The 26580-nt window shown below is 41.9% G+C and overlaps 1 protein-coding gene across 4 annotated transcripts in view; it reads left to right on the top strand.

Moving 5' to 3' along the window:
• LOC142369229 (uncharacterized) overlaps nucleotides 1–26580 on the top strand; it is a 51695-nt gene that overhangs the window by 6675 nt on the left and 18440 nt on the right. The window contains exons 2-35 of one of the 4 annotated variants that reach the window (XM_075451542.1): nucleotides 4174–5745; nucleotides 5842–5970; nucleotides 10712–10773; nucleotides 11085–11123; nucleotides 11244–11438; nucleotides 11582–12018; nucleotides 12419–12711; nucleotides 12962–13096; nucleotides 13627–13725; nucleotides 13813–13865; nucleotides 14634–15838; nucleotides 16254–16451; nucleotides 16552–16586; nucleotides 16937–17089; nucleotides 17271–17399; nucleotides 17692–17730; nucleotides 17996–18121; nucleotides 18207–18333; nucleotides 19067–19237; nucleotides 19324–19358; nucleotides 19540–19704; nucleotides 20091–20225; nucleotides 20657–20695; nucleotides 20791–20931; nucleotides 21354–21442; nucleotides 22096–22119; nucleotides 22613–23499; nucleotides 23811–23960; nucleotides 24059–24093; nucleotides 24375–24530; nucleotides 24631–24759; nucleotides 25596–25634; nucleotides 25973–26098; nucleotides 26187–26310. In XM_075451542.1, the coding sequence (XP_075307657.1) occupies nucleotides 4579–5745; nucleotides 5842–5970; nucleotides 10712–10773; nucleotides 11085–11123; nucleotides 11244–11438; nucleotides 11582–12018; nucleotides 12419–12711; nucleotides 12962–13096; nucleotides 13627–13725; nucleotides 13813–13865; nucleotides 14634–15838; nucleotides 16254–16451; nucleotides 16552–16586; nucleotides 16937–17089; nucleotides 17271–17399; nucleotides 17692–17730; nucleotides 17996–18121; nucleotides 18207–18333; nucleotides 19067–19237; nucleotides 19324–19358; nucleotides 19540–19704; nucleotides 20091–20225; nucleotides 20657–20695; nucleotides 20791–20931; nucleotides 21354–21442; nucleotides 22096–22119; nucleotides 22613–23499; nucleotides 23811–23960; nucleotides 24059–24093; nucleotides 24375–24530; nucleotides 24631–24759; nucleotides 25596–25634; nucleotides 25973–26098; nucleotides 26187–26310 (7066 nt within the window). In that variant the 5' untranslated portion in view covers nucleotides 4174–4578. Of the gene's footprint in view, nucleotides 1–4173; nucleotides 5971–10711; nucleotides 10774–11084; nucleotides 11124–11243; nucleotides 11439–11581; nucleotides 12019–12418; nucleotides 12712–12961; nucleotides 13097–13626; nucleotides 13726–13812; nucleotides 13866–14633; nucleotides 15839–16253; nucleotides 16452–16551; nucleotides 16587–16936; nucleotides 17090–17270; nucleotides 17400–17691; nucleotides 17731–17995; nucleotides 18122–18206; nucleotides 18334–19066; nucleotides 19238–19323; nucleotides 19359–19539; nucleotides 19705–20090; nucleotides 20226–20656; nucleotides 20696–20790; nucleotides 20932–21353; nucleotides 21443–22095; nucleotides 22120–22612; nucleotides 23500–23810; nucleotides 23961–24058; nucleotides 24094–24374; nucleotides 24531–24630; nucleotides 24760–25595; nucleotides 25635–25972; nucleotides 26099–26186; nucleotides 26311–26580 lie in introns of all 4 variants that reach the window. The other 3 variants (XM_075451540.1, XM_075451541.1, XM_075451543.1) reach the window with 3 other exon arrangements.

Raw genomic sequence — 26580 nt, 5'->3', positions numbered from 1 at the left:
TTAACTTGAATAGTTCCTGAGAGCCAAACTGACTGACGTGACCAGAGAAATTATTGACCCACCACGAGATGGCTGTTTTTATTCGATCGAAAAAAATAGGAAAACTAAGAACTGCTCGTGTGGCTGCTAGAAGGAAGGATCAAGACCCTGTTTGAAAGCAACATTTGAAAGAAGATTTAACAGACTCTGGAGGCCAATGTAACGTTCTGCACAAATATCATCTAATGAAAAAAACCTTACTGGCAGTCTCATCACAAAATTGAACATCTGCAAATGAACATCTTGGGGAAGTCTGATGCACTTTGGAAACAAGTCCATGAAATGAAGATGATTTGGCTGCAGTGAGCAGAGTTACCTCCAGAGAAAAAGGGTGCTGAATTTCCAGAAAAGCTGACATGGGGAGCAAGACCCCATCATGCTTTGTGCTTGTGTTGAAGTCAGGGGCAAGGTTAACCTTCTTTTTTGTATGTGTCAAGGCAGCTGCACAGTGTATTTTTTTTTTTTTTTTTTTTTTGTTAGCTGTCTGCATGCCTTCACTGCAGACCACACTCTGCAACAGGCATCTGATGATCCTGGCTTTGACATCATAGCAGTGGAGATGCTTGTGCTTTCTGCTGCTTTATTCAGAAGTCATTGCCCACAAAATTAAAGTAAATGTTTGAACTGACAGTACGGAGGCTTCTCAACAAGAGTGTGTGACAACAGAAATCCCAAAGGACAGGATTGTCAGGTTTTTGGCCTATGACAGCTTTGTCGGATGTTGGGGGAACTTGGCTGACAAGAACGCAATGAGTCAGTTTTATGAGTGGTTCCTTAACATATGCTCATTAACTTAGGGATAGTATGTTTTGGGAGAAGCCAGATCTGATTGATACTGCACGACCTTTGAAGGGTCAGTCTCGAGATGTATGTTACGAGGAGGTTCAGAGAAAACCAGGATGTCTAGACTGTGCTTCTAGATATCATATAGGGACGATGACACTTAGAGACGGATGTGTTGTTTTGCATGTACCTTAGGGAAGCGATCACCAACCTTTTTGAAACTGAGAACTACCTCAAAGATACTGAACAATGTGAAGGGATATTTGTTTGATCAAACTTATTGAATAAAACTGGATGGTTCACCTTTACTGATAATAATATTTAACATTCGTTTATTGAAACGCTGCCCGATCTACTGTTAATGTTAACATTTCCTAATGATAATTATCAAATCGATTGACTATAGGAGGAATCTCATATTTTCAACATGAAATAACTGTTATACAAAGGAACTGCATAAACTGCTCGAGCAAATAATGCTTAACATCATATGATTGACTCGTATCTCATTAGCTAAGCCAGCTGGTTGGAAATGGAAGGATTTGGGTCCATGGTTGCACAACTGTCTCAGCCTAACAGACTTTGAGCCGGCTGCAGATGATCCTAAAATAGAATATAGCGCTGAAGGTTATGTGTATCGATCGGTGTTGACCGACACAGTGTTTAGTTAAAAAATCAGTTGAGCTTGCGGAGGAACAAGTGCAATGGATTGATTTGTTTGCATTGAAACAGAACACATACCAGAGTTGTCTGAAGTCCCATCTTCGTTGTGGGTTTCTCATAAGTATGATGTAGGGCTCATGAAAGGAGCTGAGCCTTTGGTGGTGCACCCCAAATCTGAGTATAGACCATGTTTGAACAGTACCCCTGAAAGAAAGAAGCTATTGATGGCATCACACCAGTGTTAGTCATTACTGAAATCTGGCGTGATTATACCGCGTGACTCTCCTGTTCGCACTCCTATTCTCCCTGTTAAAAAGATTTGCGATGAAGGCCGAGCTACGGAATGGAGATTTGTGCAAGATCTAAATGAAGTAAATGCAGTCGTATACCAACGGGCACCTGAGGTATCCAATCCATGTTATTGCATTCCACCAGACCACCCTTCAAAGAGACTGGGACTGGGATGTTGATGGTCCCTTTTGTCATCATGGAATCACGGAGAGTTGACTCCTCTCAGCACACTGAAGAGGACCCCCACCTCCATCCTAGAAGAGAATGGTGGGAGGGCTTTCTCACCTTCCATTGTCCCACAGCACAATGAAATTGCTCAATATACACAATTGAATCAGGGAACTTAATTCAGTAATTTAGTTGTCAAAATGACAAAAAGGGGGGTTGTAATGGGAAATTATTCTTTTTTTTCTTTTTTTTCTTTCATGTGTTGTGTAACACTTGGTTTTCCCTGAACTGATATACAACAGAACTGCATGAACTGCTCGAGCAAATAATGCTTAAAGTGACCATCCGGGATTTTGGACACAGGACCTCATTTCCGAGTCAGCCAGGGTGTAAGAAATGTGTCCAGAACGTTTTTTTTTTTGCATTCCATGCAGTCCTTGTGAAATCCCATATCCCTGTTGCTAAGCTAGCGAAAGTGAACGGCTATGCTCTAGCCTGTCCCAAAAACTTAACTTATTGTCTTATCCAGTTTAAACAACATTCAAAACAAAACCGTAATTATGCCAGGCTCCGAATGTAAATGTTTGTCTTCATATAACGAGGTTTGAAATAAAACCGACCTAGCACTGCCTGGATTTTAGAATGTTGAGGGACTATTTTCTCGGGGTCAGCGGAATTTTACCTCGCTGTCTTCAGTTGTGATGTAACCACACTGTCATCAACAGGGAGCCGCAAGAGAGATTGATGGTGATCAAACACAATTACAAGGTTGGTTAACTTCCTAAACGCCCCCATCAACACATATATTTGCATCGATAACCTGCCATGATAATTGAGTTGCTTTCAGTGTTAAATAAATAGGTTTAGAGTGTTTTCGGGGCAGGCTAGAGCATAGCCGTTCACTTGCGCTAGCTTAGCAACAGGAACACGAGATTTCACAAGGACTGCATGGAGTGTAAAAAAAAACACCTGGACACATTTCTTACACCCTTGCTGACTTGGAAATGAGGTCCTGTGTCCAAAATCCCGGATGGTCACTTTAACGTCATATGGTTGATTTTACAACGTGCTCTGTACTTAAGATGGATTCTAAACTGTCTGGACAAATATGTCTATGAGGTCAACACTGTATAAAAGGACCGATCTTAGCATCAGTAGGTTGTCCAGACTTTTGAAACCCCCGTGGTTGAAAGAGGTTTCTGACTCTTTTTGATGATCATTGCTGACTATTGCTGGTTGTTCATTCTTGTTTGATTTATTATTCTGTAATAAATTCCTTAAATCTTAGAAGACTTATTGGTGTCTTAACTTCCTCACCATAGAGAAAACCATGCTCTACACTAACCAGAACTGTTTCTAATAAATGATGAATTATGTCCTATGTTTGTAGAATCGGTTACGTTAAAAAAAAAAAAAATCAAAAAAATAATTCAAATAAATCATCATATTTGTACTAATCCACATATATGTTGCATGTGGCAAATCATCACATCTATTACATTTTTCAACAGTACAACATTTGAGTTTAGCTTTGCCATTGTGTTTCACTGGAAACATCTGTTATCTCTTTCATATTTATTAGTGGGAAGCCGGGCATTGTATGTTGTTCACAAGTGTCTTGTAATCTGGGGTATAATTTGACACATTTACCGCATGCTTTCTAAGAACAATTTGAAATTAAGATCTCCAGATTTTCAGGTAAATTTTCATTGCTTTGCAGGGTGCACCCTGTACCCTAGCAGTGGTATTACCAGAAGTCTTCTTTCCTTGCAAGTAATTTGAAATTTCTCCATCTGAACGCTTTTATGCCGGCAAGAGTCTTATGTGCAGCATTTTTGGCACATTGAAAATGCTTCAGGAAACGTATGCGTTGGATGTTGGAACAATAGTCGGATGCCAAAAGGCTACACAGAGATAATGGGGTTAATGGAAGGAACATTATTGTACAGCTAACCAAGCTCAATATTAGGTATTGTGTAGCCAAAAAGTGTAGGCTAAGATGTAGCCAGTAAGTATTTGTTAATTTATTTTCAGACATTGTTATTAATGACCATCTGCTGGTGTCAGTTTTTGCTGTTTCTGGGGTAGGAAAGAAATATTTATGTCTGTGTTCTTAATTTTGTCTGCAACCTTTTTCTTTTTTCTTCTTTGTAACTTGTTCGGAACTTTTGCCTACTCTATTTTCCAGACAAAACGGTTATATTGACTGAGTGAATGTGTTTCTGACAGGGAACCACCAGATGGTGTAAATCAAGACGAGACTTTCCAGAAGACGGATTCCACCTTTGAAAGAAGCTGAAGCGCAGTCCTGTTCAGTAACCTCCTTTTTGTGTTTGTTACATCTACTTTTTTTCAGTTTTTCTTTGACATTGGATAGCTTTGCCTGATGCTCCGGGCCTTTAAATTGGAGGGCTCACAAGAAACTTGCCACTAGTCAGAGGGCAGCCTGCATCTGTGCAGCTGGCTCATATGAAAGCCCTTTTAGTTTTGACTCAGATGAACAATTATCTTTCTGTTGGTGGCTGAGCAGCGATATTCACACCAAACTCCAATGTATGTGCTCTGCACATACCCACAACACCACCCTCACCTACTGCTGTGGATGTTCTGAACTTTTTGAAAATCATCAACGGTATGTCCCATCCCCTGTATAACCCCTTTGCCTCTGGGAAACAAAGGTCATCCCAGGGACAATATGGACTTTCTGGTAGACCAACAGTGAGGGACACTGGACCTGGATCCAGATTCAGCCCTTATGGAGCTTCTTCTGTAACTCCCAATTTCTTTGGAGGAACAGTCCTGCCACAGCTAGCTCCACCAGTGAGCATTAAAATTGAACCAAGTGAGACCAAGTTACAGAGTAATGCAGTGCTGAACATTTGGGCTAGAGATGAGATTAAGCTTCAGCCTGTAGGCCAGGATGCTAACTTTACCAGAACCCAAAAAGAAGAGATTCCTTCCACGAGCAGAGGGCTGACCTCTCATCTCACAACCTCAGCCACTCAAGGACATGGACACTCTAATGTTGAAAGTGGCAGTAGCTCCTTGGACTGGTTGCCAATCTACAAAAAGACCCCTAAGGACGATTCCTCAACATCCATACCAGATTCACGTGAATGTGACACCAGAGTAACAAGTCAGCTTGTGTCACCTGAATCCATCTTCTCACAGGACACTCGACAATTAGCTGATAAGATTATGAAGGACTTTGGACTTGAAAACGATGACTTGAATTTACTCCTCTCTTACCCTGATGATGAGACCACTGTTGAGAACCTGCCTTTCATCTTGTACCAAATCCGCACACAGAAGGCCAAGAGAGCTGCAACTGCAGTTAAGTCAGCACCCCTCTCTGAACCTCAACCCACCAGAAGCATGAGTTTAATGACCGGTCTGCACCAGGATGACATACTGTCAACCGTTCTCCAACCAAATAAAGGGATTGAATATGGAAATACTGGCAAATATACTGCAGGAACCGAGGATGAGATTGGAAAGACTGTTTACAAAAGTGGTGAAAATATGACGCTGATGGACACTTTCAGTTGTAATACTGACGACAGTTCGAATCATGGTCATAGTAAAACTCAGGGACAAGAGTCAATGGTTGGTGAGCAGATGAAAAAGCAACAGCAAGTGCAGCAGGTTCAACAACGGCAAACTCAGTCGCATCAGGTGCATATTCCACCAGTATTGCAGATGTGGCACACTTTCTGTCCTGCTGCAAAGTCTGTTCCTGTTCCTCCACCTTACTTAAACTCCACTGTCACAGATGCCACGCGTCCCCTTCTACATTCAGTGGTGAGCCCCATTGATCCTCATCAAAGCATTAATCTTTCATCTCAACCGATCCCGAGTCCCGCAGACATTACTCATATGCAATGCTTTAAACGGCAGTCTCCAGCAAAGAAACCATCCTCCAAAGGTCTGCCATCGCCGGCCATGATGCATGATTATGCTGCGGTCACACCAAGAGTGTTTCCACATACCTGTTCTTTGTGTAAGAAAGAATGTACTCAAATGAAGGTGAGTGGAAGAATGCACCCCATTTTCTGTCTATCTGGGAAAGTGGTTGTTGTGTATTTCACGGTCTTACATTGTTGTTTCATTGTTTTTGGTAGATACTTACCAGTTTAGTTTAGCGCCGACAGGTTTTTTTTTTTCTTTTATTAAGAAATGTTTAAGGATGTTTGTGTATTGATCACAAGGAATAGAGCTCTCAGTTGCGTCAACAGATTTCTGTTAATTGGATTTCAGAGAGGCCATGTATGAGATCAGTATAGAAATCCCGATTCCACGTTTAGCTAAGGTACCCAAACTTTTACCAAATGGCTGCTATTATGTTCAGGCTCGATATGACAACGGCAGCTTACAGACTGTTACACCCTGAGCATCCTACATAGATGTTGGGGCTTTGCTTGCACCGTGGCTTATGCCAGGTCACTGAAGAGAGCACGCAGTTGGAGAAAAAAAAAAACTAACATAAAACTACTGTAAAATCTCTATTAAATTGAGAAATCTGTCATTTTTAATTTTAAAAAAAGTGTGCGACTCGATTGCTGAGGCTTAAGGCTGATTCATACTCGGCGCAAACGCGCAACTGTTCTGGCTCGAGAACCATTAATGACGTCATCGAAAGCGCCAGCCCCTTCACAGTTCCTTCAGTTCATAAGCGCAGTTTGCGCCGAGAATGTGTCACATTTGCAGTTCTCTCCAGACCAGCGAGCGTCACTGTTGAGGAAACAAGCTGAAAAGCACACGAAGAAAGCATACACAATGCCACCTGTGGTGTCACGTCAGCAGAGGCTGGCACATCTGATGCGGAATGAATTTACTCTGGGTGTAGAACTGTATATGTATCTCAGAGCTAAGCGGCTGCGGCAAAAACAGAAGAGAAGGTGGAATGTTCGTCCTTTGCAACAAGACGAACTTTGTCAAACATTGTCCCAGTGTAACTTCATAGACGTGTCGTACAGATGTTTGTAGAGGCGCACCCTCTCGGTCACCGCGGTCTCTGCAGTGTTAATTTTTTCTTTTTCTTGGTCAGCTGTTTCCGGTTGAGCGCGCGCGAAGTCAGAAAAAAAGTTGTGTGCGCGACGATTTTCTAGCTTGCGACGGGGGGCGTGGCGGAATTTTGGGACACGTGACCGTTTGCGCCATTTGCGACCAGCTAGTATGAACGAGGTTGCGCCGAGTATGAATCAGCCTTTAGGCCTCTCAACAGCCCTGATATCGGGTCAGATTTTAGATGACGTCGATTATCTATGGGTGAGGCAGTGCAGAGTAAGCAGGTTTCATAGAGGACAAAAGCTCTTGAGGTTTTGCATTGATGGTGTAGCTATAGTATGATTGGACTGTTGCCACGTATATATTTCTTCAAGCATGATATTTTTTTGTATATACAGATGTTGAAGACAATGGTGAGGATACACAAAGCTTACAAACTCCATTCCCAAAAAAAGTTTTTGTTGCGTCATATAAAAACGTCCCATTTTATTTAACAGGCGAAAGTACAAAGGAAATATTTTTTCCCATTGTATCAAGAATTTTTTTTTTTTTTAAGTTGGGAGAAAGGCAAGTTTATAGAACATACAGTAAGTCTTTTCTGAGAGATTCTACAATCAGCAGATTAATTGTTGAGGGGTGAGGGTGTCAGGATTGATTTTCAAAAGAGCCCCCATCAATGGCTATTTCTTTCCAAGCAAGGAATGGCTGTGGCTTACCACTTTGTGCTAAACTCTGTCAAAGAGTCACTGATCAGTTGTGAGGAAAAAAAAATAGTCAGCATTCCTGGTCCCCAAAGGCCAAGGATACAAGTCACTGTTGGATGTCTTTTGAGCCCTCAGGTGGTATTGCATGAAACACCTGTGATTAATAAAGCCACATGAGCTCAGGAATCCCTTTAAGAATAATTTTTAACGCATGCAGTCAACTACTGCATCCAGACTTGTAACCTGAAGAGAAAGCCATAAATCAGCTCTGCACAAAAAGCTACCAAGCTCATCTCAGATGGACAGAAAGACATTGGGAGTGTGCTGTGTGGTCAGAAGAGTCCACGTTTCACCTGCTTTTGGGGATAAAACAGAGCTGACGTCTGGCTCTATGAGTCAAAGAAGAGAAAGACCATCCATGCCGTTAACACTCCAGAATGGAGCACCATGAAGAGGAGAATCGGGCAACAACCAGCGACTGCTGGGCAGCTGAAATATTGTATTCAGCACAAATTGCTCTGAAAATCTGCAACACGTGGCATCCTTAGTTCCCAAAGTGTAATTAAAAGGAAGGGCCATACAACACAATAATAAACTTGCCTCAATGCCAGCTTTTTTTTTTTTTTTTTTTTTTTTTTTTTTTAAACATGTGTTGCTGGCAGAATTACAAATCATTTCCATGATCATTGTGTCTGAAAAGGTTCAAATGATTTGACAAATTCCACATTAAAGTTTTGGTTGTGTTTTAAGAAATGTGCACACTTTTCTGGAAATGGAGTTTGTAAAAAAAAAAAAAAAAAAAATTGTTGGCCTTGTTCGAGTTGGCACGGGCAAACCGGTTGTTCTCTACCTGAGCAGGTTTTCACTCGTGGACTGCTGAACTCGAAGGCTCACACATAAGCAGCTAACTCTGTCAACTGTCATTCAGTGTAGAATGACTTGCATTGAACGCGGCTGTTGATGTTTTCATATAGGGTTAGGGTTTTTTGTCGGCCTGTTTACATTACCTTTTATCAGTTTTCGGTATGAACAGTTCATCATACTGAAAAAAACCAGCATGAGCAAAACTTTTTCCCCCTTCTCTGAAAGACAAGTGGGGGGGGGGTGCACCCACAATGTACCACCTGCACCCATCCATCAAACCAAAGCAGCTGTGATCTTGGGCTCCTTGTTCCTTGAGCTGTTTCTGTGCCAATTTTGTGCTGTGGTTTGGTTCGCAGCATTCTTCAAAATAACATTAACATGAATGCGTAGACCCAAGCTTTCCAAGCAGGACATTTCATTAAAATATCATAATCAATGTTCACTTTTTTAGTGGCTTTCCTGTTGTAGCTGTTCGGCAAACAAGCCCCTTATTTTATTATTTTTCTTTTTTATTAAACCTTTATCTAACCAGATAAAAGACCCATTGAGATCAAGACCTCTTTCACAAAGGTGACCTGGTCATTTTGGGGGCCTCATCTGTAACCTGTGAGGCAAATCAAAGTAAAAGCTCATGAATTGGCCTTGAGAAGAAAAAACAAAAAAAAAACACTTCTGTCTGAATTCTAGATGCTTTAATCCCTGTGATCTTTGCCAGCTTTTTAGTGATAGTTTTATCATTTGAGATCAAATGATCTTCAAGACAATTGCAGAAAATAAAACAAATATTCATTCATATTCATCTGAATATGATGTAAGGTGGATTTTATCCTTTTTATTTGTTTTATTTTGGTAGCTGCTGCACATTGTTTAGGTTTTCCCTTGTATTTTGGTGCAAAATATTGATACACAAAAATCTTTGCAGTTGAACCCATATTAAGCAAGAATGTCATGACTGGTCCCAGTTCACAGCACCTGGAACATATTTGTTTTTTTCTTCAGGAGAACGTGTTTTTTTTCCTGAAAGAGGAAGACTGAGTTACGATGTTCTGCAGGGTGCAGCAAGTGGACTAGAGTCAAACTCCAGTGGCCGGTCAGGGTGTTTGATGTGTAAAAACCAGAAGGTCGACAACATATTGTTATTGTAGTGCATGCGCAGATTAAAGTCTGGCATAGTTGGGAGCTGCGGTCTCATGTAACATTTAAGAAAAAAGAAAAAAACATGTCTCGGAAAAGTACCTGAAAAAACAAGGCCCCTTCATGTCACATTAATGGGAGACAAAGTCCCGGGGGCGTCAGCTGTAGCGTGACTACGTGCAGTTCTCCCCTTAGCAAATTGTAAAGAAAGGAGAACCAAAGTCAGCCCATTCCCACTCGGTTGTTTATGTGGCTGCTCTTCCTTCAGCCTTCACAAACATGTTATTATAAATGTGAAAAAAACATCAAAATTATAAATTTGGCTAATACCAAGAGACCCTTGACTCTTTGAAGATTTGCACATTTGTCTAAATTGTTAATTCAGTGCCTTCATAACAATTTCAACATCAGAATTTCGGTGATATTAAGTGGTGGCCCTTTCCAAGTCACTCGCCGTATGTTCTCGCTGCATGTGGCTGAATATCTTCCTCCTAAATACAAGGGAAACTAGGACCTGTACTGTAACAATGATCATTTCGTCCTTTTAGTTTCTTCAGTATGTAAGTGTTTTTCATTTTTTCATTTTACTTCCAATGTATTAAAGATTATGTGTCATTGGAAGAATTGTGAGTTGCTGTTATAGATATTTGCAAACCATTGGCACAGCAGCAGTTTTTGCATCGCCTTTGTGTCTAAGATGTTTCACAGCCTGGCTCCTCTGAAAGGAAACGCAGAGACTCCACATCTTCATTTCAACACTTCTGTAAATTCCAAGCTGTGTGATTTTTCTTTTTTGCCTGAACCAAACCTCAGGAATCTTGAAGCGACTGAAGAGGAAGACCGAGAAGACCTTTTCTTATTTTTTTAAAAAAAATTTTATCTGATTATTATCAACAGTGGGACTGCAATAGTTGTTACGTGTCATGATTAAGACCACTGTGAAATTTAGTCAAATGTTTATGTCGAGCACAAAAATGGCCGCTGAACCTTTGAAGCTGAGGACAGCTGAGATGACGGTGAGGCCTCTCTAAATATTTGTTTGTTGTTCTGACTGTTAGGGTTGGATCTCCCACCAGAAAACCAGCCTACATCTTGAGAACTGCAAAGGCCTTCGGCAAGAGTCAGTCTTTCCCTTTCGTTTTTTTTTTTTTCTGGAACATTTTCATTTCTCTTAAATTTCCACAACTGTAATTTTAAGTTTAAAGATGATGTAGTTCTATATTTTAGGAGGGAGTCCGGGGAATTGGTAAATAAGGAAGGATTGTGAAGGATCAAATTAATTTATAGTAGACATTTCAATTGACCTTAATAAATACTTTCTAACCGTTTCTTTGGGGTTGTTTGTTCCCGATGTACTTCATTGTTTCCTGAAAAAACCTGAATATGCCAACTGTTTGATGTGTTTATGTGATGCATTTGATTTTTTCCCAGATACCCAGAGTGGGATGGGAAAATACCACCTTTGCAAAGGTACATTTGTTGGTTGTCAAACAATCAAACGACAAAATCATTCGCATTTTAACCGTCTTTGCAAGTTTTCCGTTGCTTTATTTCAACTGGGATTTTTCCTGTTCTCTGTTCTTTTGTAAGAGCTCCGAGTGGAAATGCCAAGACCTCGCCCTCAACTCCTGCGCAGACGTCCCAGCAACGTTTCCACGAAGCGAGGCGTGACAGCCATTCCTCTTCACGCTCCCACAGCCCTCGCCGCCACCACAGTTCTGAAGGTCGAAGAGAGAAGCATGGTTACAGACCACGATCGCCGCACAGCCCCAGACATACTCTCAGGTTTGTGCAAGGAAACATAAGACGTGAGAAACAACCTATACAAATAAGGAGGTTCCACCGACCAATGAAATGATACATCCCAAAGAAAAATGCAATTACTGGCGTTTCATTTTTATTGAGTCAAAAATCAACACTCCCTTCAGGTCCCGGTCTCATTCTTGGTCTCCACGGTGTGACTGCCCTACTTCCTTCCGGCAGCGATCGCGTTCAAGAGGCTGTGAGAGACGATCCTCGCCAAGAAAGAGAGACAGGAAAAGGTCATCGCCAAGGACAAGACATGACAGATCACCATCACCACGAAGGAGCTGCGAGAGGCTGTCATCACCAAGGAGAAGTGACAAGAAACGATTGTCACCAACATGGAGACGCAGGCGATCATCGTCGCCGAGGAGGACTGATGAGAAACGGTTGACAGCAAGAAAGAGCAGTGAGCGACCATCGTCACCCACAAGGAATGACAATATGGGGTCATTACCGAGAAGAGGACATAAAAGACCGTTGTCCCAGGAAAAGTTGGTCTCTCAGCAAAAGAAGTCGTGCAGTGTAGAGATACTGACTAAGAAAGTCCTGGAAACATCAGGTTTGACCATTTTCAAGCATTCAATGGCTTCCATGGTTTAAAAATATTGAAAAATGCTTTTGGTTTCTCAAGAATTTTTCATGGCTAAAATCTTTACAGATTCTAATCACTTTTTTTTCTAATCACGCGACTTTTCCCAAAATTTTGACCAGTCACAAGACTTTTCTAATTTTCCTTTGCATTTGGTTTCACCAAATCTTGTAAAACATCGCCGCTCGTTTTCAAACTATGTCGAGAAGCTGCAGCAAACTCAAGCATTGAAGGCAGCAACATTTCAAATGTTTATATGTTTACAGTGAATCTGTTCAGTGAAACGAACAGCATCGGAACGCAAAATATTTTTTACAGACTTTCCAAGCAATTGAACTGTGACCTTATTCTGCGTCTGTGTCCCTTTTAGCCGTCCAGTCTCTGTCAGAGCAGCCAAACATCGAGGAGATGGTTAAAACCATGGTTCCTTTCGTATTGGCTGAGCTAGTCAAGATGACATCATCCTCCCCATCATCATTGTCATCCTCGCTGTCCAAAGACACACAGGGCTCCCGTGTGCCAAGTGGTGCAGGAGGGAGTAGCTCATCCACTGATACCTCTTCATCCTCCCCCTCTAGAGCAGTGAAGGTGGAGCCCACTTCCGAATCCTATGACGTGAAGTCCAGTCTTCATAGCGAGACAAGTTCTCCACCAAAGCCTAAGGTTGGTTTAGTTGTGTTTGTTTTGCGACATGCAGGTTAATATCGGCCGAACATTTTCTTTCTTCCTCCTGCTCTAATACACTGACGTTATGTTTTGGTCAATTATATGAAATGAAAACAGAGAGGTGGAGATGGATTTAAGCATTTACGACAGTAGCTGCTGTAGTTCCAAGTGGTACGTTTGACTCCTGACCAAGTCCAGATTTCATCAAAGTTTGTGTTTTTCCATCCGTTTTTTTTTTTTTTCTTAGTTTCGTAAAACTTCCGCTCCAACCATCCTGAAGCTCAGGGGAATTTTTGACGCACTCTGTCGCAGCGATGTGGTTTCTGCTATGGAGCTCTTTGGAAAAACCAAGTCGGTTGTGTTTTTAAAGTCCAAACGAGAGGTGCGTCTGATGGAGAGTGAGGAGTTTGGGAAGATTCAGAAATGTATCTGCATGGATGTTAAAAAGGAAATCAATTATTTAAACCTCTCAGGCCTTAAGAGTCATTGGATTGTTTGTTAATAATTTTCCTAACCGGTCGCTGTTGAAATGTCACAAAGGGAGAAATGGCCTTCAGAATTTTCTCGGCCTAAGGTAAAACTGTTATTCAATAGTTATTTACAGCTTAACTTTACGTTGAGTGGAATTACACATTGAATCGATGTTAAATCTGTGCAAAAGACTACCACAGAGTACAATGAGGGACCCAGAAAGACATACGTGCAGAAAAAGACTGTGCAGGAGGTAAAGAATAAACTGAACCCTCCACGTATGTTAAGACAAAAATTAGGATTGGTTTTAAAATGAATCCGGAATTGTGAATCTGTGCTAAGAGTTATCGTTTTAATCGTACACACTGAACATGTTAGGCTTCGTGTTTGTTGTGCGAATGCAGTGACTTCTGGGTGTTTGATTTGCATCTGCATATTTAGGCAGCTGTGTGTTTTGAGAGAGGAGAAGATGCGGAGAAACTGAAGCGTGCAAAGACCCTCAACGTGAAAGGAGTACAGCTCACTGTTGTCGCAGATGAGGTATTACACTTTTATGAAATGTACATCTCAGCGTTTGCCTGCCGCATCGTGGTCACACTGTCGATAATCGCATTAATCCACACACAGGGTGATCTTCAGAGACCTCTTCCAGCGGGGGAGAAGGAGAAGCCTCCTCAGCAGTAAGTTGTGCTTCACACGGACTCCTCTTTTCACGATTTTTTTATTTTCTTTACCTGAATCGTTATCATAAGATGAGTGCCTCACCTTACAATTACAGTAGCTTTTACTTAAATCTCAACTGGTGTTGTACTCCTAAATATCACCTTTGGGTTTTGATTACTTTTGAAGGTCTTATCTTTGAATTGAAGGCAGTTTTACTGTCTCAAGTAGAGAAAACCCTAGATTCTATTTTTAGAACAGCGAAGACCACGAATAAGGAGAGGTCGGTGAATTATGTGTCTGTTTTCCGACTTCCTTATCCCAGCAATGACTTGACGACACAAGCCAGAGCGTAAATTTGAAAGCTGGCTGTCGAAAGAAGCAGAGGCACAACAGATCACCTCAACGTGGGCGGGATCAGCTTTTTATTACAGCATTATCACAAAGAAATCTAATGCCAGCAGCTTTAGATAGTCCTGATGTTGGACTTCCTGGTGATCTTGGTTTTAGTCCAGTGAGCAGAGGTAAACAGTTTGCATGAGTAGAAACCACAAGCCATCATCTCTGCAATTGTTGTGATGACTTTTGACAATTGTCAGAACCGCTCCTTCTACTTGTATGACCTAAAAAGGCAACAAGGGTTGTTTTGTGGAGGTATAAAGCAACAGAATTTCCCTTTTGTTGCAGTTATCTCCAGTTATCTCCTCTGTGTTGTGTCCTGTCCACTTGTGTATGGTAAATGTAATTCATATCGAAGTACAATGTAACTTTTTCATTTTTTGTCACAGAACAACCGCCGAGTCTGATGTCACCACAGCTCAAAGCAACGAGTCGGGTTCTACTGGAGGTCTTGTCCTCCTGCCGTTTAAAACTCTTTTATCTATACAAAACAACGCCGCAACCGGCAAACTTGTGTCAAACGTAAATGTCTCGGTTTCCAAATCAAAGAATGTTTCAAAGAATACAACATTCAAAACTGGAAAAACAGGCAGTGCTCCTGCAAAAGAAGGCGTGAAACCAGTTTTAATAAAAAAGGAAGCTTCGAAGCTCACAGGACTCAAAGCGTTCAAAGCTCCAGAAAAGGAGCCAACACCCAAACGATCTGAAATCAATGCTAAAGAGTCTCGGATGGTTTCTAAAGAGACCTCTGAGGTTGAAAAAACATCAAACGTGACTGTTGCTGAACCAGTAGAAGATGCGGAAATGGCCACTAAGGTAAAAATATCAGCTTCAAAAGCAGAAACTGCCTTAACTGCACAAACGCCTGCAGCTGGAGAGGAGCATGCAGTGTCAGCGGGAGCTGCTACTAATGAAAAGTCGGAGGAAACTGGCCGATGTTCTCCTGCCAGGGAAGGGGAGAAACCATCAACGGTCCGACAAAGCGGTAACGAAAGGGAAGAAATTGCAGCAAAGCCCATAGATACGCCATTAACGTCTACAATATCAGAAAATCAGCCAGATGCCTCTGAGCCTTTCAAGGCCCAAAAATTTAAAACAGAGGTTCAAGAATGTGCTGAGGAGCCTGAAGAAATAGTCATGGTTGTTAGCACAGGAAATTCAACAGCTTTTGAAATGAAGCAACAGGCAAAATTTACCAAAGTTAACGTTAAGACACAAGATGTGACAGATGCTAAACCATCAGAGCTGGAGAAAGGCATGGCAGCGCCCATGGAGGCTGAAAGTTCTGCTGAGGGCAAAGGACACCAACAGAAAGATGCAAAAGGTTCACCGGCTAAACCCAGGGAGAATCCTCCTCCAACCAGCACAGCTGAGACCACACCAGATAAACCTCCAGCTCATCCACGTCAGGGACAACAGGCGACCGCTCCAAAGACCTCGGTCAGAGCTTCACCGCAGGTCCTGTTAACTAAATCACAAGGGATGAAGGCCAAGCCAGAAGCTTTCCAACAGCAGGCGGCGGGGAGACCAGCTGGAGATGCACTGGAAGCGAAGCAGACGGTCAGAAGTGAGGTCACAATGACAGATGAAAAAGGTATGGGGTCGACTGCTCAGTGACTGGAACACGGTAAGCCTGTTCACATGTAGGAATTCATGCATTGTTTTAGGTATGTTTGGGTCACAGTTCTTCTAGTCCTCGGTACGAGCCTCTGTCCTGCTCCTCGGTCGGTGCCAGTGCAAACGGGGGCATGCTTTGCGAACATGAGATCACTTCCGCTTTGAATTTTTCCATTTTGCTCCAACAGTCTTAAGCAGGAGCGCATGCAATTCTTGTTCTTTTTCAAATGGTTCGGTTCCCGAACGATCCCCGTTCTCCTGATCCTAAGTGTTTTTGGTGAAAACTACAAAACTCCCCCTAAAAAGGCACAAATGCCTTCAAAATGCCATGCAGATAGTAGGAAATTAGGGAAGTCGTGCTATCCGTCTCATTTAGATGTTTTCCTCTGAAGGTCCCGTGACTGCCCAGAAGAGTCCAGCATCGAACCGCGTCAGCAGTGTTTCAGCCGCTTCCGCTGCGTCTGCTCAAACGAAGCCAAACCAAAGTACACCTGCGGCAGAGAGCAGCAAACGGCTGTCTTCTGCTGACGTCCTCGCCCCTCTGACTGTCGGGGAGACCGTACAGTGGTACTTGGGTCCACAGAGTTTCAGTAAGAAATCTGTTTGTAGATCAGAAATATTTTTGCATGGGATCAATATCCTGTCGGACTCCCTTTCACCTTTTGTCTTTACTTTAACTCTTCCTCACAGCCTGCATCGTGCCAGAAACCATCCTGCCATCGAGAGTAAGTTTACAGCACTTTAAAGGGTCTCTAGCGTTCTGAGAAAGACATGAATCAAACTGAGGTTCAACGTTAATTTTGGGTTCAGAAAGCAAAGTTTGGTTTGGTTAATTAAAGATTGAGAGCAAGATGCACTTTATTGTCCTTGGGGAAATCTGTCTTTTTTATCATCTTATTGAGCTGATACTATAAATAGAGGTAAAATGCCCTTAAAATTTGGTTGTGGAATTAAAAATGTTTTTTTTTTTTTAAACTTTGAATGGTTCAATTCATTTAAGCCTTAGAGGATATAGTCTTTATTCTGAACCCACTAAAACCATTCCTCTTTCCTTTTCTTTTTTCCTTTTCCCAAGCTTTTCACACTTGACTCGACGCTGCTGTTGATAACCAATCTGCCCATGTACGACAGCTGCGGCTACACGGAGGCTGACCTTGTATATCTGCTCTGCAAGTTCGGTTTTGATTACGCGGACGACAACATCTTTGTGATTCCTCAGATGTGCATGGTAAGCCGCGGGTTGGAAATCCCCATCGGGTTGTTTCTTTGACTGCATGTTTTGAGAAGTTCTTCAGGATTCTGTAATTTTCAATTGAACTCGATAGGTCGTGTCTAAGTCAGAATGTGGACCTATCAGTTGATAAACTGATGATAGTACTAAGTGTGTGTTTTCTGATTTTCCTTTTCAGGCGTTTGCTCTCATGCCCAACGTGAGGACGGTGCAAGAAATCATCAGAGTGTCGTTACACAGTCAGATTATCTTCAAACAGCATAAACTCTATTTGCGGGTCGTAAAAAGTAACATTTTGATGACGCCGGTAAGCATCTGAAAAATACGACGCTTAGTTTTAAAAAGAAAAAAAATGACTCGAAAGATTTCCTGCACTTTTTTTTTATCCAAAAAGTTTGCAATCTGTCTTTTTTAAACATTAGTGATGCTCTTAGTTCTTGATCTCTATTTTCTTTCTAACTTGAGTTGACCTTTTGAAGGAAATATAAATTGGAAAAATAACCCAGAACTCTCTGTGTTTAAAGCAGTGTTAACTAAGAGATGCTGATCCTGACGTCTTATTGACATTAACTGAGCATTGTGATGAATTTTCTTTTCAGCTTGGTTTTTATAAATCACTGATGGACCTGATGCATTTTGTAAGTAACACACACACAGTATTGCTTCTGCACTCTGTAAAAAAAACTACTTTTCATTTTACACATGAAAGGTATCTGAGATTATCTGGGACTTTAAACTATCGCTAACATTACAATATGAATTATAAATGCCCTAAAACATGTGGAGACGGCTTTATTCCTGTCCATTTTCATATGATGTAATGACAAACTGATGTGTGGCATGGAGAGAACGCGGACCTGACGCACGTGTTTCTGGTTGGTTTGAATGCTCACCTCTAAGCAGAAGATAAAAGATGACGGAACAAGTACGGTCTACATCCAGGACATCTCACCAGACGAGGCCGGCAATCTCCGAGAAACTTTAAGAAAAATCGGCTCTGTGAGAAACTACCTGCCTCTGCTCAACAAGGTACGAACACTCATCATCAAGTACGTGTGTTGTACATGCATTTAGAATGGATATCTTCATTGTTTTGTCCGTCTGCACGTTCCAGGTTTTTATTGAATTTGAGAGCGTCAATGACGCCGATCGGCTCGGAGTTTGGTACAGTCTTCTGAAGTGCGGCCATGTCCACAAAGTGAACAGGATGAAAATACCGCGAGGCACCAAGAAGTCAAAACGTAAGCAGAGAAAAAAATGTTCAACACAATATTTTATAGCCACGGAATATGGAAAATTTTAAGCGAGTTGTTTTCTTCTGAGCTGCACCCTGTGGTTCAGCATGTGATAAGAGTGACGAACTTGATAACATAAAGGAGTAGTTCTGTAATCTGACTGCACCCGGGGGGCAGACAAACAAATGTTCTAGGAACTGATGTTGTGTGACCTTATCGCTACCACGCAGACGTCTCACTGAAAGTTTCCATTTCTGCTTTTGTATAAATATTGATACTCTGTGGGGCAGGGCAGCCCTTTACTCCCTATTGTGTTGTTCTCTCTTGCAAGATTAAATAAACTCTTCTTACCTCTTTAGAAACGACTTAGACTCTCGTTCTTAAATGTTTTTCGCCACAGTATCAAATTGAGACTATCAAGACTGGTCCACTGCATATTCATTCATGACTTTATAGACCAATCAGACCTCAACTCAACAGTCAAAGAGTCAGCATCTTACAGTAGTAGCAACAGGCTGCTTCGGGTAGCTTCTATCAAACCCATCTAGCACATCATGTGAACCACCTGTCTTTGGGGGTCGTTGGTCCATAGTTAATCTGCATTGAAGTAATATGGTTGCAGTCAGTCGACTGCCAGAGTTTCCATACAGTTTGGGCATTTTTCTGACGCAAGAAAGGGCCTCGAATAATGACGCCATAAGAATTCAAAACGTAACCGACCATGTTTTGGTTTGTGCAGCACCAAAACTGCCAGTGAACGCTATGCCAGACAGAGAGGACATCATTCCCGGGGCAGAAATACCGACCACAAAATGTGGCATTCCCCAGGGCAGCACTCCACCTTTCTGGGTCACCATGACAACCATTCCCTATCTGTTCCCGACTGCGTCTCCTTGGTTTAACATTCCAGGTAAGACAAACTAACAAGGAATTTTATTCACTCATCAAACCCGTCGTATATACCATTGGTGACTGCGTTCATTTTTGACTCCTTAGATTTTCTGACAATCCAAAAAATGGATTACATTAAGGTAAGAGCCTTTTTGTAGTCGCCCGGTTTTCATTCTATTTCGTGTTGCATTTGTCCCGGAAAGCAGTTCTTGTAAAACATTATTAACATTTAGCAAGATTCCCAGATGTGCCTTTCTGTTCTTCTATCGCCTCGCTCCAAAAAACATGTTGTCTTTTGTTTCTGAACCTTCCGTCTCGTAGCAAGTTCACCATCCAGGCTCCAAGTTCTCCACAATCATGTTGACCGGTTTGCCAGAAGGAAACTACACGCACAAGGACGTCGCAGAGCTGGTGTGGCGTTATTTTCCCCAACAGTCTCTAAACTCTCTGTACTACAACTTGCTGGTTCTCCCACTGCAGAGGAGGGTAAGCAGTTGATACTACAGACTGTCATGTCCCAAAACACACAACTCAAGATGCTTGTCTCTAAAAGTCCAGTTACTGGTATATTTGAAGAGACTCCACTTGTAGAAGGAATGTGTCCTGAACATCTGGAGAAGGATTGTCCTGCAAAGAATGATGTACAGGACTCCAGATGTTGTATAACCCGACCTTCTTAGTAGACTTATCAGTGTGTTGGTCGTGATTTCTGCCAGCGAATCACGTAAAAGTGGGTTAGAAGTGTATTTATGTTGCACCTGTGCAATGTGCTGGGGGAAGAGTTTTTTTGTTTTTTTTTTCATTCCAAATAACGTTTTATGAAACTCTACCACTATCATGACACATTTCCTTTTGTCTCTCCTTACCCCCAGGCCTTTGTGTATTTCTGCGACCGGGATGCCTGCAGCAGTTTTGTCCAAGACCACATCAAGAATCCGGTTTCTGTCAGAGGTTTCAAGCTCAGCATCCACTTTGTCTTAGAGGACATGCATCCTGGATGCAGTGAGGTATGGAAACTGGGGAAAGCATTTTAAAGATGCGCTTTGGGCAATCACGCTGCTCTATGCTATGATACGCTTCACTTCTTGCCTGACTGAAGTGCCCGTGGAGAAAAATCTTTGACAGTCAGCACTCCTTGGCCCTATTTTGCCTTCAGCACAGTTTTTAGCCCCTCGTCCACAAAGATGCAAACCAAAAGGTGGAGTATGCCTCTGAAGTTCTGCTCCTGATTTGATCAAATACAGTGCAGATGTCCAACTCCAGATTAGGAACAACACCCCTGGATTTACTCCTGTGACACTTTCTCCAGCTGATATGTGGTCTTCTTCAGATAGAAATCATATCTGTTCATATTAGATTGTAGACTTTCACTTTAGATTTGATGCCGTAAAACCTGTTTTTAATCAATGTCAAACAAGCTCTCGTCTTGTTTTTGTAGGAGGTCATGTACAGAACTCTGATGAAGTTGAGCAACGCTGTAAGTCATTCATCTTATCTTAAAACTGCCGTCTGGTAAAAGCAGCTACGTCTGGATCCCCCTTTCCTGAGCGCCAGCTGCTGGTTGTTTTTCAGCACGTTCCGGAGCTCGACTGTCTGGAGGAGCGGCTGCTGTGTGTGGAGATCTCTGAGGCGAACGTGGACCTCATCAAGTGGGTTGTGAAGGAGGTGGCGTCCGTTGCTTCTTTTGTCAACTTCCTGCCTCTGGCCAACAGGGTACGACAACGCAAACACCTGCATTACTCACATCTATGTGGGTGAGCAGAGTACAGCCTCGCCACTTTGTTTGCAGATCTAAAATGCATGGCACTGAATTTCGAAATGGCCTATTCTTAGCTATTCTAAGAAAACATATTTCAAACATATACTTTGGCTCTGGACCAATCTGAGCAAACCAGGGATGCTGCACTGACTTAAGCAGAGAGTGCTTCAGGAAACTTGACCTGACGCCCATTCACTCGCTGTGAATTCTCCCCATTCTGATACATTACAGACTTCGTACAAGGTGGCTGGCTGATGAACGCATGTTCAGTGTCCATTCAGTTCAGTCCTGCATTTCTTTTATAAAAAACTAGGCTGTTTTAATCTCTTCCTCCGCTGTTTTCAATCACGGTCCGTTACTGTCTTTTTCACTTCAGATTTGCATTGAGATGGTCGGATCCAGCAGTGTAGCAAAGGTGGTGGAGGAAATTCTCTCGAGGAAGGATTCAACTACTCACAAAACATGGTATGTTCATGGTTCAACTAATGAGGAGACATGGAAATGAATAAATAGTTTCCCAATAAGTCCTTTGCCCCTGGACCCTTAGACCTCCAGCTTTAAAGACTGAAGATGTGGACTTTAGTAAGGTCTCTTTTTAAGCAACTTCCCATGGAGACCGGGCATTGATGGGAGGGTTGCATTGCCAGATCAGTCCTGATAATACACCAAAAGAAATGTGTTTTGGAGAAGCTGCCCAAGAGGAGTTTGTGTTGCACAAGTAGAAATCATTAAATGAGGGATCGGTTAAGGAAAGATGAGGCTGATGAGAGCAGGTCTGCTACTGCGTATGGGCCTGTAGTTTGGTCTTTGGTTAATGTATTTACATTGCTTATCCTAGGTGCTTAAATAAAAGGAAATTGAACTTCATTTGAAGGTTCTCGAAGTGTTATCTCTTAGGATTACACCGGCATGCTTCATTGCTCAATCTCTGGCCTACTGCTTCTTAGTCTTGGAAGACATTGTCAGCATTTTTTTCACTAATATTTCTCTGATGGTCTTTTACAAGTCTGAGACATGATATAAAGGGAAGAAATAAGCACAGGAATAAATGATACTAGCATAGATAACAGCAAATACGAGATGACTTCTCACTCCCGTTCCCCTTTTCTTTTACACAGGAGCAAAGTTGGGCGTGTCGAGACGTGAGTATTTCACTTTGTTCTTGCTCCTTGTTGGGCTAAAAGGACTTAAAATGATGATGTGAACTGTGATGTAAGTCTTTATTTTAAGGCACAGCTGGTTTAAAAAAAATACTGGTTTTCAGGGAGATGAATGTACATGAGTGATTGCTTCCTGTTTGAAGCCAGCAGGTGCAAAGATTTATGTTCCACGCTGTAAACTTTGTTTTATATTTTTGTTATTTTAGCCTGTTTGACAATGACGCCAATGAATATCATTTAATTGTTTTAACATTTACTGAGAAAATGGTTTTTTTGAAAATGAATCGATATTAAAAAAACATGGTTTGGTGCCTTTTTTTTTAAGCATGCAGAGAAAGAAAAGTTTGTTTTCGTATAAAACACTCAACTGTAGTATTAGCTGAGAGGGGAAAATGTATGCTTGTTTATAGTATAGTTCTTCTTTCTCTGTATTGTGAAACGTTGTAAAACCCAGTGTTTTGACTTTGAATTTCAGTCTAAGGAGCCTCAAACAGCGTTTACAAGACTCAAGTGAGATCACAGTAAACCTTGAAGTGGACGCCACAAGCATGAAGGCCAGGCCCTCACCTGTGAAAGTGCCGCCTCCTTCCTCTAAGCCCTCCGATGATGGAGCGCAGTCTGCCTCTGCTAAACCGGCTGCCTCCACAGAGTCAACCATTTCTAAATCTGAGGTCATGTCCCAGAAAGGAGCAGCAGAACTCCTCCACACTGCATTGGCTTCCAAAACACATACAGACTCAACTGCTCGGATACCTCAACCTGGCAAGAAGAATTCAGCCGGGACATATGTCATTGTGAAAGAAACTGCAGCTAAGACCCAAAATGTGCCGTCCAAATCTACGATTTCCGAAAATCGGACAGATGCAGCTGAAACGTTCAACCCTAAAAAGGTCAGTGCACCTTCTGGTGTTCCCAAAGACACCGATGAGGTTGTTGGGACAAGAAATGGAACTGCTCCTCAAGTTCAGCAACAGGCGGAACAGGTCAAAGTTCACGTCGAGACAAAAGACGTGAAAGGTGCCGAGCTTAAAGAAGCAGAAGAGGCAGAGCCCGTGGAAACGGAAGGTTCTGCTGAGAGCACAAATGCAAAGACCTTAGCAACTAAACCGAGTGGGGGTCGTCCACCAACCAGTGCAGTGCCTCCACCTAAACCTGCTACCGATCCACCAGAATCACTACAGACCACAGTTCCAGACGCCTCAGTCACAGCTTCACCGCAGGTCCAGCAGAGGATGATCCCAGATCCAGAGTCCAAGACGGAAGCTTTGCAAAAGCAACAGCGAGCTGCAGGAAGCTCAGCTGGAGCTGCTGTGGGGGTGGAAAAGACAGTCAGAGAGGCGCCAACAAAAACACCGGGAAAAGGTATGCTGGGGATGGAAAACAGCTGAGCATATTCAGGGATTTTCTTAACAAATCCTGAAAGAAAAAAATAAATAAATCAAGGCATCAATTTATTCTGATACAATCAGGGCGTTTGGCACCATTTTTAGTTGTGTTTTAAATAAAGAAACTACAGTTTGTGCGTTTTCCTCAGATTTTTCTTGTTCTTGGCTATAAAACAAAATGGGAATTGTTTTTACACACAAAACTTTGTCAGCTTGGTTAAAAGTTCTCTGCGACTGCTGTGATAACCCAAATGGCTCCAGCATCTAAAGCTGTCCACACTGTTTCAGCTGTGTTGACCGAGGCCTCTGCCAAAAGCGAGCCGACGGCTGCCGCGGCCATCTACAAGCGGCCGGCTGCAACCGCTTCTTCACCAGCCGGTGATTCCTCCGCTACTGTCGGAGAGAGGATCGGAAGTCTCCTGCATGTACATACAATCTGTAAGAAATCCAAGAAAACGGGATCTGTGATTACATTTATGCCTTTTGAACATAATTCTTTGTGTCTTTAACTCTTTTTCTTTGGCCCTTCTTGACAGCTTTTCACAATAAGAAGATGATCATGTCACCCAAAGTAAGTTTATTTTTCTTTTTTATTAATTAATTCTTTTTTTTTTTAAACCACTGAAAACAAACTGATAGAAATGACTGAATGAGATAATGATAATAATAACTACTTCTGCTGAATAGTAGTAGTTTAATAGTTTATCTTTCTGTCAGTAACTGTTTACAGCTAACAGATTATTACAGGGTTATGAGGCTTCACATGGCGCCACACTCAAATTGTGCATGAATGTGTTTGTCTTAAACTGACCTCAAGCATCAGCTTAATTTTTCATTTTCTCTTCTTTTAAGCAGTACTTTTCAGTGAATATAAGACTGATATTAGTAAGCAATCTGCCTAAATATCACGACGACTGCTACACGGAGGCTGACGTTGCCAATCTGCTCCGTCCGTTTGGGTTTCAGTACGAGGACAAAACCATCTTTGTCATTCCTCAGAAGTGCATGGTAAGCATCAGGTTCCGACTCTCATGAGGTCAATTGATTCATCTCAGAACACCGATTGTTCTTGTAGTAAACAATCTGTTCTGTTTGGGTTCTGTTTCAGGCTTTTGCGCTCATGCCAAGTCCGGGGAGTGTGCATCAAGCCATCAAAGCTTTCAAAAAGAATCGCATTACCCTCAATGGATCTCGACTTTTTCTGCAAGTTGTGAGCAGCAGAATATTATTGTCACCAGTAAGCATGTTTGAAACAAATCTCTTTAGTTGAAGCAATGTGGTGAATGAGAATAATAAGAGAAGGCAATTAGAAAATTCCTGCTGTCATGGCAGCAGGATGGAAGGTCCCTCTGATATTCAGAGGAACATCTCTTTATCGGCTTTGTAGAAGTTAGGAGACATTTTTCACTTTAGAGACGTTTAGACAGCATCCTCCCCTCTGCGACTGAACATAGATGTTCCAGCATTCTTATCTACCTTTCCTCCCTAACTACAGCCAAGGCTACACTGACACCGCTCCACCATCTTCCCTACTATCCTCCTTAAAGTGTATCTGTCTGATTCTCTATCTATTCTAACAAGCCCACCATTGTAAAACAGGATTTGAGAGAAAACAGGACAGGGTGGTATCCTTGCAGGAGGTTATTATAGGTTATACACAGTAACGTACAATACAATGCATATAAGAATTCATTTTCCTTTACACACCACCTCAAAAAAATAGTCACTTGTGCTTGCTTACCTTGGAGGAGGTCAAGACACCGGATCAGATATCACTGACCACAGAGCACCATAACAAACAGGAAGCACCTCCACAACTGTTTATTCTTACTCCCATTCCACTGAAATGTCTGCGCAAGCTATCGTTGCACCAGAGCAGGAAGTCTTTTAATCTTCATTCTTGGTTCCTTTATGGAAACGGCTGTTGAATCAAACGTATAATGTACTGGACTAAAAAGCACAGAAGTAGCACACTTTTTTTTCCCCATTTTAAGTGGTGTGGATGAGAAGATACTGAATCTGAAATGTATTTACAAAAACTAAAGAAGTGACTTGTTTGTGCTATTGTTTCAGTTTGGGTTTTATAAATCAATGATGGAACTGATCCATTATGTGAGTAATACACACACACACACACACACACACACACACACACACACACACACACACTCCTAGGACTAAGACTTGTAATCATAGCTTTGACTTAAATAACTTGTGATATAATTTCAGTGTTTACATACTGTTGTTTGAACAAACAGACCCATTCATTTTGAATGATTTGGTGAGCCCACATTATTGATTGTACAGTGTCAGTCAGAAATGTCCTGAAGCCTCATTTTGCTTTTGAGTATTTATACAGAATATTATAACATATTTCAAACATAAACTAGTGAGGGAATACAATATTGTTTAATCAGTGTCTTTGGTTGGTTTGAATGATCATTTTACAGGAAGTAACTGACGATGGAGCGAGTGTAATCTACATCAACAACATCTCACCGAGCGAGTCCAGGGAGCTCAGGGAAGCTCTGAGAAAAATCGACTCTGTAAGAAACTACCTGCCGCTGCTGAACAAGGTATAAACGCACACAAACACCTACAAATTACAAGTGTTGACGTGAATTTAAAAACACTTAGTCTTTCCTGTGCGTATGTGTGTTTTAGGTGTTTATTGAGTTTGAGTCCATTCGGGACGCTGATCGGCTCGGCGTTTGGTACAGTCTATTGAAACGTTGCCCTGCCAATAACGTCTACAGGATGAAAATACCACGCCACGTTACATCAGCACGTAAGCCCCCGTCTTTGGAAATGATTCTTTACACACTAATGGAATATTTTGGTCTCAGATTTTGTAACGCAATACAGCAGCAGCTCTCATATGGGGACCAGAAAAATAGAAATACAGTAGTAAATAATGTCTTAAGTACTGTATCGAAAAAACAACAAAAAAAAGACATGATCCTTCCGCGACCAAAGGTTAAAGGTGGCAGCAGAACTGCCTCGTATATCCTCTTAGCTTGAATAGTGGAAGTTAAAGTATCAGATGAGCCAAGAAAGA

The sequence above is a fragment of the Odontesthes bonariensis genome, chromosome 19, assembly GCF_027942865.1.
Source record: "Odontesthes bonariensis isolate fOdoBon6 chromosome 19, fOdoBon6.hap1, whole genome shotgun sequence".
Taxonomy (NCBI): Eukaryota; Metazoa; Chordata; class Actinopteri; order Atheriniformes; family Atherinopsidae; genus Odontesthes; species Odontesthes bonariensis.
Note: the sequence above shows the minus strand (reverse complement) of the source record. Positions and strands in the feature narration are given on the sequence as shown.